We start from the raw sequence: 15,083 nt of genomic DNA, 5'->3' as shown, positions 1-15,083 counted from the left end.
AACAGTGCTCCTGGTGAAGTTTCATGTAAATTATGAGCATATAAATATAGAAAGACAGTTCATTATACCCACATAAATGACTATAAGGGACTCTAGTGTTATCTTAGTTGCTGCCACTCGCCTCACTTTGTTCCTCTTGTGCATTAGTGTACACACTGGGGCCACAGAGTTGGTTTCTCTTCAAAATGAAAAACTGCTTGTTGTTGAAAAAACTTGAAGATAAAGAACATTCAGTTGGCTGCAGAGAAAATAACCTGTGACCTGTAGCTCCAGGACATCACGTCCGTCTGCATGCATCTTCCTCACTGGACCTGCACTGTCTGACTTCTATCTGTTTCCCAAACTGGAATCACATCTGCATGGAGTGAGGAGTGATGATGGAAGTCATGCATGCAGCTGAAGAGTGTCAGGAGGCTCAAGATGTGACCTTGTTTTGTGAAGGGAAACAGCAAACATTGGTCCAAACAAGGGAAGCTTGCGGGTGGACCGAGTGCATTGAAGTTAAAGGAGAATATGTTGACAAAGAGCAGCCTGTCTCCTCTGTTGTTATCCAGTGATGCTGACAACTTTTTGAATAAACCTTTTACCGCTGTGGCTGAATTCACGCTGATCAGACATGAGAGCTGCTAATTGGGGCTCACTGCAACAGCTGGTTAAACATTTAGTTAAAACGTTGACTGCTCTTGGGGGCCCCCTACTGGTGACCGGGGGCCTACGCAGGCTGTGGTGGAGGACAGCTGTAGACCCGAGCAGCAGCAGCAGCAGCAGCAGCAGCAGCCACACCTTCCTGCTCTCAGGTGAGCGTCTACCTGCTCTGTGGGCGGAGCCTCGCCGCCGCTGCTACCTGCTCAGGTGAGCTCTCCGTCAGACAGGTGGCGGCGTCAGGACGGTGCTGTGGTCGGACTGTGCAACATGATCAAGTCTCTGAGTTTGTCGTCGGAGGGCTCGCTGCCGCCGCCGCTGGAGGACGATGTGGACTCGGTGTGTTCGGACGAGCTGCTCGGCTCTCAGTCCCGCCGCTGGCTGGCGGACTGCATGACCGAGGACATGCCTCCGGAGAGCGGGGACTTCTACACGGTGGGCCGGGACGGGCTGTTCGTGGACTACCACTTCCCGCTGGGGGAGCTGGAGATGCAGTCTGGGGTCCGCTGGAAGAGACCAAAGGTACAGATGAGAAGCTTTGACAGCAGCACAGATAGAAACAGAAACTCTGCAGAGTTCAGAAAGCTCCAAGGCTGGAGGCCTCCTGAGTTCTGCTGCTGCTTTGGGTGGATTTAAGTACATGCATTAACCCAATTAATGCGCTTTAATTCAGTTTTAAACTCATGATAGTTTCCTGAAGCCTGTTGTGTGTTTCTGCTCCAACACGTTTCAGAGGCGACTGCTGCACATTTTACCCCTCTGTCCACTTCACAGCCCTTCATGCTGTTTACTGAGCAGAATCTCATCTAATAATCTAGTTATGGATCAGAGTGAACAACATTTCAGTGGAGAATAAGGAACCATATGTGCAAAAACTGCCAAATCAAAGTGAGGACAGCCTGCTTTACGCTCCTGTAATGAACCTGTAAGACTCTGATCCTCACCGCTGAAGGACATGTTCACATCTCCAGCATGACTCTGTCCTGTCCTGATTAAGGAGCGTGTAGGTTTACTGTAAATCTGATGCTGAAAACACTTTTTGGGGGCTTTTTTAAAATATTAAACTGAAGAAACTGTCAGGAAATGAGTGAGAAGAACACCTTAAACTCACTTTAGACACAGGTGTTGTACTTTATTACCATTTTAAAGTAATTATAGTGTATTTACGCCCATTGAATGCTTCGTACTTTTGCTCCACCACACTTCAGAAGTTACAGCTGTTCCTGCTGTTTACTTCCCAGATTACAGCTGTGCTCATCGTATATAATCCAGCTCTGCAGCGTAGGAGAAAAGATGAATAAAATCTGCTTAATCTTGTTAAATCAAACAACATTAACCTTCAAGCAGTAGGATGTTAACTCAATGCCTGTCGGCTGCTTTCGCTTTTGGTATGTCCAGTGTGAGTTTGCTGTGTTTACTTGAGTAAACACAAGATAAGATAAACCTGGAATAACCCACAGCAGGTCAGTTTAACATGGAAATCAGCAGAAAAATATAAAAACAAACAAGACTGAAGCAGTAGAACTTACTGTATGTAGACAGACACTGATATTCTATTGATATTCCTCTACATGTGGGAAAAAAATGTGCTTTAAATGGACAAATGATTCATAACAGGTTTAAATGTGTTTATGTTTCAGCAGAGTGAAACATGATTTTATGTTTGTTATGTGTGATCTGCTGGATATAAAATCTGACAGCAGCAGGAAGCTTGTTCCTGTGAATTAACACGTGTTTTTACAGAGTGACGTTTCTTAATTTGTTATGAGCGCTTCTTTCGACACAGTTTGGTTTACGGTCGTAGTTTATGGGTTTATCTCATGTTCCTGCAGGTGGATGTCTCATCTGCCAAAGAGACTGCAGCTGTCAGATACATTTATCAGTGTAAAAAGTCAAATATTAAGATCGGAAACGACTGGAAATTCTTTCAAATGAATAGAAAGCTGGAAGTGATGCTTTATTTCTGTTAATAAGCCTTTTTGTTGTTGACATGAATCACCAAGCGGAGGCCTGATGAAACAGATATCCCAGAATCTCATAAATACTGTGCTTTTTTGACTCAGTACTGTGAAAAACCACAATGCATGCTTTAAACCACAGCTATAAACATGTAAGATACTAAAACATCCATCGTGGAGTGACATATTTACACCATAGTGATTAAAAACACAACGAGGAGGGTGTGGCTTCACTGAGAGAACACTTTGTTGGGCTGTTTATGCCTTTTTTTTGGACATTAAACAGAAGAAACTGTTGGGAAATAGGACAAAAGAGAGACGGGGGATAAGAAACAACACCTTAAACTAATGGTAGTAAGTTTGTATGATGACACAACAGGAGCAGTGAGAACATTTCAACGTTCCTAACAACCAGTTTGAGCCTCGTGCCAGATGTGAAGCAGCTGTTTTGTGCCCTCGGTGGGTCGACTGCCTCCGTTTGTTTCCTTCGTACGGTTGCAGGGCGTGTTTCAGAGGATTCAGCCAAACAAAGGCTGCAGGACAACAGGAGGGACATAAAGAGCAGGACTCACTGGGATCGGTCCTTTCATTCTGCTGTATCCGGAACATTCTCTGCTCTGTGAATGAATGAGGGCAGGACGAGATAAAAACCTGCTGCCTCTATTTACCCACCGCCCGTGTTGACTGCATACGTCAAACGAAGGCGTTAAATCAGAAGAAATAACCCACTTAAATGTCCACTTCAGTGAGAAACCTCTCCAGAGTCTGTCTCAGAACGTATAAACTTTGACTTTTAGCTTCTTTTTTAGCTCCTTGATGTCACATATGGAGGAAAAACAGCCGTAAAACTGCTGCTGGTTGTCTGTAAACTCACAGATTAATATCTAAACCTGTCTGACGCTAAACAAGGAAACCTTTACAACCATCACACGTGTTATAAAAGCCTTTTATCTGTTGGTTTGTTTCACTTCCCCCAACTGAGCGTCTTCACTGTTGCCTCCATGAAGCGATAAAAAGCAGTGAAGGTAAAAGGTAAAGGCTTTTTTTCTGTTAGCATTTTTAGTTTCAGTGTGCTAGTTGTTGTGCTAACCTGCTGACAAATTCTCACAAACGATGCCAGACCTAAGATAAGGAGATAATATCAGCTCGAGGACGGTGATGTGGATGATTAATAAAGCTTGAAATCCAAGTCGAAGCTTCTCACACGAACCTGGACAAAATAAACCCAAATATACGACCTAGAATTCATTATTTATGTGGAAAATTCTGATGTTAAACTTTGACATCTTCCATCTTTAAGGTGTTTTCTTGTTGTTCAGGCAGCAGCATTACTCATTATTTATGTTTTTTCTAGTTCAGAATCACCAAAGTAGCATCGATCAGTTGATGTACAGTCGACTGTGTGATCTTATCTGACAATTTGTGCATTTTTCTGTTATTTCTGTTGATTTGATCGAAAAAAACGCCTCATATGTTTGATTGAACAAAACCCCATCAACAAAGCTGGTTATTATTAATAATAATAATAATAATAACAATAATAATAATAATAAAAAAAAACTTTATTTGTAGAGAACTTTTCAAAACAAATGTTTCAAAGGGCTCTCCAATAAAACTAAATTAATATTGAAATAAAATAAACACACAAATAGAACAAGAAGCTATAAAACATACAACTGAAATAAAACCAGGGAAAACTCTCTGATGAAAATGTGTTTTAAGAAGTTAAAAGAACGAGTTCTTGTCGTTTTGATGCCACAGATTCCTCTTTGTTTCCTCTTTCTTTCCTCTTTGGAAAGTCTTTGAGCAGCTATGAAAAGGAAAAGACGGACTCCAGTGGATTCTGGACCAGTTTCCAAATTCAGCCTCGGTAGTTTTTACACAAACCTGCTGACCTTGACGACGGGGATTTGGATTCTTAAACCTCTTGAACGTTGACGTCTTGTCGGTCTTTTGTGAGTTTTCTTGCAGCAGGATGATTAAAAGCTCTGAAGAGCAGCAGGAGCACGAATTTAAAAAGCAGTTGATTAAAGAACGGCGTCTGAACAAACAGATGTTTGCTGTTAAGGTCGTAGATTATATTCACAACTTCTTCTCTTTGCATTTGAACAAATGAAAACCAACTTTTTTCTCCAAATGAAACATCCATGTGTTAAACTCTGCCTGACATGACGACAGTAAACTGAAGTCTGATGAATCGGCAAACAAGTTCTCCAAACATTATGTAAAGGAGTTCCTGGTGTGTGTCATCGTCAGCTGGCAGCTTTCCGTCCATCTGAGTTTTGTTTGTTTGATTGCAGCTGTTTGAACCTGGATGACTGCCGGACGGTTTGATGGAATGAAATTGGAATCTGTATAAAGAATGACGATGATTTTAGTGATTTAAAGTAGATTTTACACAAACAAATGTGAGGCAGACGTGAGAGGAGATGAGAGGGGAGCAGCCTGTGGTGATTTTGAAAAGCTTTCTTAACAATTAGGGCTGCAGATAAACATTATTTTCATTAAGCTGCTGTTTAATTTTGATAAGTTTTTTGGTTTAAACTGACAGAAAATTGTGAAAAATGTTGATCAGTATTTGAAAAAGTATTCAGTTTACTGTCATAAAGGAGGAAAGAAACCAAAATATATTCACATTTAAGATGCTGGAATCAGACACTTGAGACTTTCTTCCTAAATAGTTACTCAAACCGATTATCAGTGAACAGAAGAGTTTAATTTAATGGTTCACAGCTGATCGATTGTAGCTTTTGTAGCGTTTGTGTCCAGACTGAACATGAGTTTAGTGTTTCTGAGAGAAAGAAAGAAAGAAAATAAACTAAATTTAAAGACATCAGTGTTGACAAAGAGTCGATTCACATTTTTTAAAAGGCACCTTGAGGTTTGTCGTCTCTAAAAGTTGTGCATTAGATCAAAACGAGGACTCACAAGTTGAGCAAAAGCACATTTAAGAAGGTGGAACAAAGCTTTCTGCTCGTGTTGCATAAAGCTCCTCCCTCCTACTGAAGACTGCCAGCTAATTATCTTTCTGATGCAGTTTGACGTGTCGCTATGCAGCCGGTTTAATAAGCACACGGATCCTGTTCATCAGCTGCTGTGGAAACATTACGTTATTTATTCTTGTGGCTTCTTTTGCAGCTTATTTGAAATGCAGAATTCACTCTGCTGCAGGTTTATCACAGCTTTACACAGCAGCTCTGCAATAAATGACAGAATCTGTATTTTCTGAGGCGTTATCACACATTTGTATTAATCAGTCTCCTCGTGTGACTCTGGGAGTTTTCCTTCCTGCAGACAGAGCATCGCTGTGCCAAGTTTACGCCACAGTTTTCTGACTCTAAATGATTAGGCGCCGCTCCCTGTTCAAACACGTCGAATCCAGCTTCTGTTATCTCTAAATTCATCTCTTACGTCTCCGCTTTCGCTGCTCTTTGCAGGAACTCTGTCCGTCGCCTGAGTTCATCGTGAACGGAGCGACTCGCCTGGACGTCCGTCAGGGAAAACTCAGTGAGTATGAAGCTCCTGTAGCACAACGCACCTCTTTCACATGTCACCTGCATGATAAGAACCCAAATAATCACACCTATAATATGTATTTTTACTTAAATTACAAATAGAATCACCAGGCAGAGAGTTAAACAAGCCACTGTCAGTCCATAAACACTGTTAGAAAATAGGATTATATCACATTACAGCAGCTGTGAAGGAGTTTTTGAAGCAACAGCTGATCCTCGTGAGTAAAAGCTGATGCACCTGCAGCTGATGAAGGACGACACTCGCTGCCGACAGCCTGATGGAGCACGTAAATCACTGATTATTCTGGGTCTTCCTGCTCCGAAGCATCACGATATGCACGATTAGTTCATGCACAGAGAACGCAGTGAGCCCAGAAATGTTTGTGTTTTTGTTGATTTCATGAACATAAATGTCAAAACTGTAAATGAAACCTCAGTGAACAAAACTTGTGGTGCAAAAAAACAAAAAAAATCCCTCTATGCAGGAAAAGTTCTGCTTTAAAAAGAAAAGAAACAGAAACAGAAACAGCTGCACACTCAGGAGCCGTGAAACCGAAGCAGGGTTTTACTGAAATGCAGACTTTAATCGTCTCTGTTTCCAGACGACTGCTGGCTGCTCTCCGCCATCGCTTCCCTCTCGGTGCATCGATCCCTGCTGGAGAAAGTCGTGCCTCTGGAGGAGAACTTCCAGGACGGATACAACGGCAGCTTCACCTTCAGGGTAAATACTGAACTCTGCTCTGGAGGCGGCTGTCGTCTTCTCTCAGGTTTGAATAGGATCACGTTCAGCTGCACCAGAACAGGCTCAAAGAAAACAGCCAAAACAGGCAAAAGAAACTTTGCATTCTCCTGAGTGCGTAGGCGTAGCTCCCGTCTAGATGACAGTTTGTGTTGTCGCTGCCTTTACATGACCTTTGAAAAGCTGATGAAAGCAGAACATCAGTCCTCCTTCAAACAAACACAGACACGAACACACTGACTTCTATCACACGCTAGATTGATTACTGCAGAAATAAAAACACATTACACCAACTTTAAAGTCTCTGCACTGCTCATATGTGTCTTTTAGGTTTGATTTTAACATCATTTCATTCATTTGTAAAGTTCTTAACAGTCTTGGTCCTTCATATTTATCAGATTTGCTTTTAGTGGCCTTTAAATTAAACCAAAAATCAGAACAAAAACCGACAGAAATGCAGCGTTTTGTTACTGTGGTCGGCAATCTGTCGCTCGAGTCGGGTTTTTTATTTTATTCACTTATTTACAAATTTGTAGTTGATTTATTGTATAATTTATTATTTTAAAAAAATGTATTCTGTTTTTGGGAATTTTGACTTTTATTTTGTCTTTTACTTATCTATTATTTATATTTTAATTCTATTATTTTAATTTTTTAATTTTTTTAAATTTTTAATTTATTAAATTTATTTTAATTTGTGTATTTAATTAATTTTAATTTGTGCATATAAATATATATATTTTTTTGCTATTATTTTATCAGGTGTTTTCTCATTGTCTTATCTATGACAGCGTTTCCTCAGGTCTTTCTCAGTCCTTCATTTATGACATGACATTGGGCTTTTCCTCTGCATTGTTTTATTGCATTTTTCTTGCGTTCGTCTTTGTGCAGCGTCTCCTTTGTGTTTTTTATTTGTGCAGTTCTGGCAGTACGGTCAGTGGGAGGACGTGAGGATCGACGACCTGCTGCCCACTCAGGACAACGAGCTGATCTACCTCAACTCGCCAGAAAAACACGAGTTCTGGAGCTCGCTGCTGGAGAAAGCCTACGCCAAGTGAGTCCCCGTCACTCAGTGAGTGAGTGAGTGGTGGTTAATCACATGCCGTGAAGTGTGGCACTCGTCCAACGGCCACTTCAAAGAATAACTCTCATTACTGAAACTTATCAGGCCGTCTATTCTCATGAGGCAACAGATCCTTTTAATTAAACTGTCATGAGTTTGTAAAGCTTCTGGACTGAACTTTTCATTGTGTTTACTGGAAGGAATTCTGAAACGAGGAACGCTGTTAGTTTTGCATTGACATAAGTCTGGACCAGGTTTACAGCAAACGTGTCCTCAGACAGACGTCGCTGTTGGTGAAGGCCATGAGGAGGCTTCACACGTGCTCACAGAACTGGATTAACTGCTATTCACAGCCCCTTTCTGACACGCGCTCTGAAAGCGAACGTGGCGGCGCTCGTAAAAGTCTCAACCTGACGATGTCGGACCTTCACATTAACAGACAGATGCAAGCAGCAGCACTTTGAGCTGTGTGAGGGGATTTAAGGAGGAGATTGTTCCACATTTCAGCATCAATATTCATCCCAGAGAGCACAAAAGACACATTAGAGTGCCAAAATCACATCACACTTCATGTACTGAGGCTTTTTTGTTTTTATTTAGCATTTATTTAACCGGGTCAGTCCCACTGAGATCTGAACTCTTCTTTACGAGGGAGACCTGGTCAGCGTAGTCACATCAGAAACCATAAACAACAGATGACATTTAACAACATTAAAACTTGCTCACATAGAACACTTGTGCACAGACTGCAGTGATTTGACCCGAACTTTAAACTCATTCAGTGTAACGAGGGCTTGGAGTTGAAGTTTCGATAAAACCTAAATGCTTTCGTGCCCAGTTCAGATCGTACTTTGCAGAGTGTCCAAAGATCAGAGATTGTGACTTCAGTGTTTTCTTGTTAAAAGACGAAGAGGACAGAACAACACCCAGAATGGTTCTGTAAATAATCAGACACCATGGCCGAGACTTAAAGATGTCCAGTTAACTTTAGAGTTTATCGCCCACTTTGCTCTACAGTTTAAAATCTATTGAACTACAGAATGAAATGTTCAAAATAATGAAACCTTAAACAGCTTAAACACTAATAAAACTCACTAATAATGAGTGTAGTCTGAGTTTTCGTCCTCACAAGATGTTAACAGGAGCTGAAGTTTGTTGTTCAGCTGCTTGGAGTTGCACACGTTTAGTGGAACAACAGCCCCGATAGCTTTATTAAATCCTGTCACACACAGAACAGTGGTTTAGTTTGTCGCCTCCAGCTGTTTAGGAGTGTTTCCTCTGAGTTTATTACACACTTGGATCGACAAGCTTCTCCAGAGAACAACAGCAACAACTTCATTAGTTATAATTCTATGTTTTCCCCGACCTGGAGACAGGATGGATCAGGATCTAACAGCAGTTTATCAGCTGCAGCTAAACATTTTGTCGCATCATCTTCAGGTGGAGTCCTGAACTTTCATCTTTCACTGTTTCCACATTAAACGAGGCTGCTGTTAGTTTAAAGTTCGTCTTTTTATTCACCAGCTGTTCTGTCTCTGACTGTCTGGTGGATAATTTGCACATCTGTCAAAATTTGGTAAATAAAAATTAGCACTGAAACTACAAAATTATGCAAAAATAAAACATCGGGAAGGTTTTTATCTCCACATAGTTTTTCCATCTACTTGTACAAGAGCATGTATGTAAGCGAACAAACAAAATTCTTCAGATTTTAGGAAGTTAGACTCCTCTCTTGGCTTCATCGACCTTCTTAGTTCAGTTATTCACCTGTTTACCGCCTCTGTGTTTTCATCTCAGGCTGAAAGGCGGCTACAGGGCTCTGGACATGGGCTTCCCTCACGAGGCCATGGTGGACATGACGGGGGGAGTGACGGAGGTTCTGAAGGTGGCGTCGCTGCCCAGAGAGCTGCCGGCGTTCCTCAGACACCTGCTGGCCAAAGGGGCTCTGATCAACTGCGCCGACTGCCAGGTAGAGCGAGGAGGTTCCCGGGGAGCCTGACGTGTTTGGTCTAGTGTAGATATCTGGAGCATTTCACTGTATGTGTGAGTCATACAACCTTTTCCTCGTGTCATGACTGATGCTGTTTCCCTCCAGGGTCCTCTGGAGCAGCAGAGCGAGCTGGGGATCATGTACAGACACGCTTACTCTCTGACTGCCGTCGAGAAGGTACCTGTCCACAAACTACTCTCAAAAAACTGCTGAGATTCACAGTTTGAACACGTTAGAAGTGTGGATCCCGATAACAGTTTAGTGTCTGGCAGCAGCAGGAGTCTGATCCGTCTTCAGGCCATGACCGTGTTAACCACAACGCTGAGTGTGTCAATGTGAAGCTGTAAAAACCAGAGTTTGTTTGATCCTTCATGGCCTGTTCGTCTTTGTTCTCACCTGTCAGGTACAAACGGCTCACGGCACCGTAGATCTGGTGCGAATCCTGAATCCTTGGGGCAACACGGAGTGGCAGGGGCCCTGGAGCGACCTCAAAGGGTTGGTGCTCGCTTAGATGTCAGCAAAACAGTCACAAAGGCAACGTTTTAGTTTTAATTGGCACAAATAGCTGCTGTGTTGGTTGGACTTTTTCTTCTCTGTTGGCTTCAGTTTCTCCCTGAAACGTGAAACTATTTATTCAGCTGTTTTTTCTCAGTGATGGAACTCTCCGCGGCTGATTATTTTACAAAACAAACAGAGGAAAAAGAGTCTGGTGGAGAAGGAGACTCAGTTTAATCACCATCTGAGAAAAGTCAGTCTGGCGCCTAAATCATCAAAATAATCCAGGAAGTAACCGACTTTACCTCGTTCACTGTTGGATAAGAGTGTAGTACCGTAGTATCCAGACTATTGAGGCACCTGAATATAAGCTGAATATCGCACCCACTAACTTTAAAAAGAAAACCAGTTGTGTACATATACGGGTCGTACTTGTCTATAAGCTGCACATATAACATAAATGCTTCTTTCTGAACAGGGCCTGTAACACGGCTGGTTAAGGAAATAAAAACTACAGCAGCCTACCAGGAAAAGTCATTGATCGCTATCTTCATCTTCCTCCTGCGCACTGAAACCACTAAAGTCGTCTTCTTCAGCCTCAGAATCACTTCATCACTTCCTCAGTCTCTCTGTCGTTGTCGCTCTCAACGTCACTTTGGTCTCGAGGCAAATTTGTAAAAATCCATAAATTAGCCGCATCATCGTTTAAGCCGCAGTGTTCAAAGCGTGTGAAAGAAGTAGCGGCTTATAGTCCGGACATTACGGTAATGACGAAATTTTAAATCAGCCAGTGAGACTAAGAGAATTTCTCTGTGTGATGGTGAGTGTAACAGCCATGTTTATAACTGGCTTCATCACTATTTCCCAAATTTAAAGTCAAAGTTGAATAGGTTAGGAACAAAACTGGCTTGTACAGAAAACTCATTCACTCACTAATGACCTCACAGCTGGCGTACAAAGTGCTCGCCTGCCTTCATGAGTTCAGTTTCTTGCTCAAGGACACTTTGGCATGTGGAGGAACCAGAGATTTAACCTGCAATCAGCAGACAGGCTGCTTATAGCAAACAAACAGAAAAAAGTGCTTTCATGCACGAGTTAGTCGGCAAAAAACTTTGATTCAAAAATAGTTAATGCATCTTCACTGATATCACTTTAGATTTGTTGGGTTTCTCTGTTTGAACTTGGTTAGGTCGTCTCCTTTCTCTGTGAGGTGACGTGTTGGGAATCAGTTAAACTGACACCAGTAATCTGTGTTTTCATTCAGAAAATGTCTGATGCCATTTGATTACAAAAATATGTGCAAATTTGTTTGGTACATGTTGTTTTTGTAGAAGTTAAATTTGGGGGGAAAATATGCTATTGCTTTATAAAAAAAAAAAAAAAAAGATGATGATGAGTGTTACAATAGCAAAGCTGGAAAAATGTCAGGACATCCGTAGAAAAATATAAAACGCAGGACGGTTGATTTTGTGCATTATGAGATGGAAACACGTTTGTGGTCGCAGGCCGGAGTGGAACACGGTGAGCGTGGAGGAGCAGCGGCGACTGGGCCGAGTGAGGCGGGAGGACGGGGAGTTCTGGTGAGTCTCACGTCTTCGGCCGACGCTCTTCGCGTCCGCCTTCTGCAAACAAAGCATTCGGCTCTGAGCGGCGACAGAAGCCGGCGAGCAAACAAGTCGGGCTTAGCTTTAGTTTGTCTCACGTTATTTTCTCATTTGTCAAAGAAACACAAACACTGGAGATGATTGACTGAGTGCTGCCAAAACCATTCAAACTCACTGAACTCTTTAGAAACAGCAAGTTCTGGAGATGCAGTACGAGTAAAGGCACACTCCTACTCATGCTTTATGATCGCCAGCTGACCCAGAACTTACAGGAGAGCATCACAGTGTTTTGGGTACAAACTATGTGCAAAATCCTGCACTTTGTATTCTAGGAGTGAGTACGAGATCCGGTGTAGAGTGGTCCTCTCCATTCTCATGGGAGGGTATGGATACACTTGAGGATGACTGTAGTTAAAAGAATTATTATTTTGCGCCTTGGTTTTCAGATTATTTAAATTATGCTGCAAAAATAAAGGAAAAAACGAATCGCTTCACGTCGTTTCTCTCTCTTCCAGGATGTCGGTGTCAGACTTCCGACAGCACTTTGAGATTATGGAGGTTTGCCACCTGACCGAGAGTCTGAGCGAGTCGGGCTCCAGCGTGTCGCCGTGGTTCTGCATCATGCATCACGGCACCTGGGTGCCGAACGTCTCGGCCGGAGGTCCTGCTCAGAGCGGTGAGACCAAAGATACGGGTTGTTTTTCTTTGTAGCACATTAGTCACCACTCAGTTACAGTTAATTTTCATTTTAGGGCAATTAAACCCTCAATCAGTGCTGCTGTGATTCTCTTTAGTTGAACCACAACACTTTTCTGTTCAGTTCTGTTCACCTGTTAGGATTCATTTAAGAGCTTTTGATTGGATAAAAGTTCAGTTCTGATCAAATTCAATTGACTTTACAGGCATCAAAGTCACAAATAATCAATAAAAATACACCAAATATATGACAGAAATAAAAAAAAAAAACACACATTTGTTGTTCATTGATGAGAAAAACAACAAAATAAATGATTAGAATCCAAAAAATAAATGAATATAAATACATTATAAATAAATAAAGATCTGTGAGATTTAACATTATATAGTTTACGGGCAATTAATAAGTAGTACAGCAAGTTAATTTCTACAGGAAGTAAGTCAGTTAAATGCATTCCTTTTTTAGAACAGTACAACCTTTAATAATGTTGATAATTTAGAAAACAATGAATGTTTCTGTGCCGTTTTTACGTCTCACCAGCAGACACTGATACCAGTCAGGACGTTATTCTGTTACTGCTTTAAATATGAAGTGAGAGGCGTCTTTACTCTAATCTGTTCCCACGTTTGACAGTGTTTGGCATCCAAACAGCTTTTATTTGAATGTTTTCTGTCTGCGGTCGTCTGTTCTTTGTTTGCACATTTATTGATGTAAACGAATCAAGTCAGAAATAATCCTCCTGGTTGATTTACATCCCGTCTGTTTACGCAGCGCCGCTGATCTGCTCTAGGATTAGTTCTCAGCTTATACTAAGTTTGGACAAGTTTATTTGTATCGTAGCAGAACGCGGTATGTCACCGCTGTCAAACATGAAGGTGTGGTCAGATTTCTTTTATTTATTTTTTTTGCAAATCTACTCAGACAAAAGCTCCCATTGAGACAGTTGTGGAATGAAGTAACGGCAAACTGTGCAGCAATCAACACATTCAGGATCCATAAACTCAACGTGTTTGTGTTTGTCCAGGTTGGTTTTCGAAGAACCCCCAGTTCTACTTTGTTCTGTCGGAGGTCGACAGCAACTCAGGGAACTCGAAGAAGACCTGCTCCTTCGTTCTGGCTCTGATGCAGAAACACCACAGACGCCGAGGCATCAACCTGTCCGCCGCCCTGCACGTTTACCCGGTAAGCAGTTATCAATCAGCTGAATGACATGTTGGAAACCAAACAAGACCCAACAATCACAGAAACACTTCTTAATGTAAAACAGGAGACGGCCGTAAAGGAACAGGTCTTTGGTCTGATATTTCTAGTTTTCTACTCTGTGTGTGTGTGAATGAACTGATCAGCAAACCAGGACCCAACATTAAAACTATTGATGTGATTCCTGCATCACCAGCTGAACACATGTCGGGTTCTGTGATGCTACAGTTTGTGATGCTGTAGCTGCTCGGCTTCATTCAGGGGATTTAGTACCATACAGGTCAACAGCTGTATCAGTCAGAGAGAATCATCAGCAAACGATCTGGTTAAAGGGAGACGCTCCTTCCAGACGAATTAAACCTGATCCTGCTCCGGACCAGGCCAGCGGTGCATCATCAGTTACCATGGTGACAGAGCAGGTTAAAAGAGAGCCACCTGAAAATTCTGACTTTAAGCTCAACGTACCTGCAAAGTCACTCCGGCAGTTTTATAATCGTTCACATCTTGAGGCCTATGAGTCATTATGAACCTTGTCATAGTACCATCAAAAAGTATGGATCTAGATATTAGCGCACGATTCTAGCATATAGAAATTGTGGGTCAGAGCCTGGATAGCTCAGTTGGTAGAGCATCAGACTTTTAATCTGAGGGTCCAGGGTTCAAGTCCCTGTTCAGGCGGGACTAGTTTTAAGATGTTTAAATAGTTAACACACTGATAGTTCTCATAGTTTAACGGTAACAACTGGAGTTCCTTGAAGACGTTCCACCTCTCATCCAAGAGGCTTCATCAGTTCTGACTGACTAGTTAGGAGTTCAAGACACTTATATCCGTAAGGAGCCATTAATACGAGTTTTGATTAGATGTTTGTTGGTGTTAGTGCTCCCCCTGCCACAATGGGGTTCGTTAGGGTCTTTTGTGGCTGGGTGTGGATGTGGTTTCATCTTCCTGGGGCGAGATCTTAGGACTGAGTTGCAAACAGGTGAGAGGTGATGCCTCAGACCTCCACCTCTGTTGAGTGATGGTCTTTCCAGTTTGACATGATGGTCCAACACACTGATTGGTAGTTGTCAGCTCCAGTGTGGTCATTGAATGCAGCACAAACCTGTCAGCGAGCATGTTCTCACAACAAGAACAAACTCAGAGACAAATAGAGCCTGAACAAAGCCTGCTGAACTACAG

At 42.0% G+C, this 15,083-nt stretch overlaps 1 protein-coding gene and 1 non-coding gene across 2 annotated transcripts in view; both read left to right on the top strand.

Moving 5' to 3' along the window:
- Positions 1–879: 879 nt before the first annotated feature.
- The window catches only part of LOC103358183 (calpain-9), a 34,646-nt gene continuing 20,442 nt past the window's right edge, over positions 880–15,083 (top strand). Inside the window, exons 1-10 of the mRNA XM_008283057.1 lie at positions 880–1,164; positions 6,038–6,107; positions 6,718–6,836; positions 7,775–7,908; positions 9,715–9,886; positions 10,013–10,084; positions 10,311–10,402; positions 11,908–11,982; positions 12,522–12,682; positions 13,728–13,885. Of these exons, the coding sequence (XP_008281279.1) occupies positions 913–1,164; positions 6,038–6,107; positions 6,718–6,836; positions 7,775–7,908; positions 9,715–9,886; positions 10,013–10,084; positions 10,311–10,402; positions 11,908–11,982; positions 12,522–12,682; positions 13,728–13,885 (1,305 nt within the window). The 5' untranslated portion in view covers positions 880–912. The remainder of the gene's footprint in view (positions 1,165–6,037; positions 6,108–6,717; positions 6,837–7,774; positions 7,909–9,714; positions 9,887–10,012; positions 10,085–10,310; positions 10,403–11,907; positions 11,983–12,521; positions 12,683–13,727; positions 13,886–15,083) is intronic.
- On the top strand, positions 14,509–14,581 carry trnak-uuu (transfer RNA lysine (anticodon UUU)). The gene has a single exon. It is a non-coding gene; the product is annotated as a tRNA-Lys (tRNA).

The sequence above is a fragment of the Stegastes partitus genome, unplaced genomic scaffold (assembly GCF_000690725.1).
Source record: "Stegastes partitus isolate 25-593 unplaced genomic scaffold, Stegastes_partitus-1.0.2 Scaffold296, whole genome shotgun sequence".
NCBI classification, from domain to species: domain Eukaryota; kingdom Metazoa; phylum Chordata; class Actinopteri; family Pomacentridae; genus Stegastes; species Stegastes partitus.
This window is presented reverse-complemented; position numbering and strand designations above follow the sequence as displayed.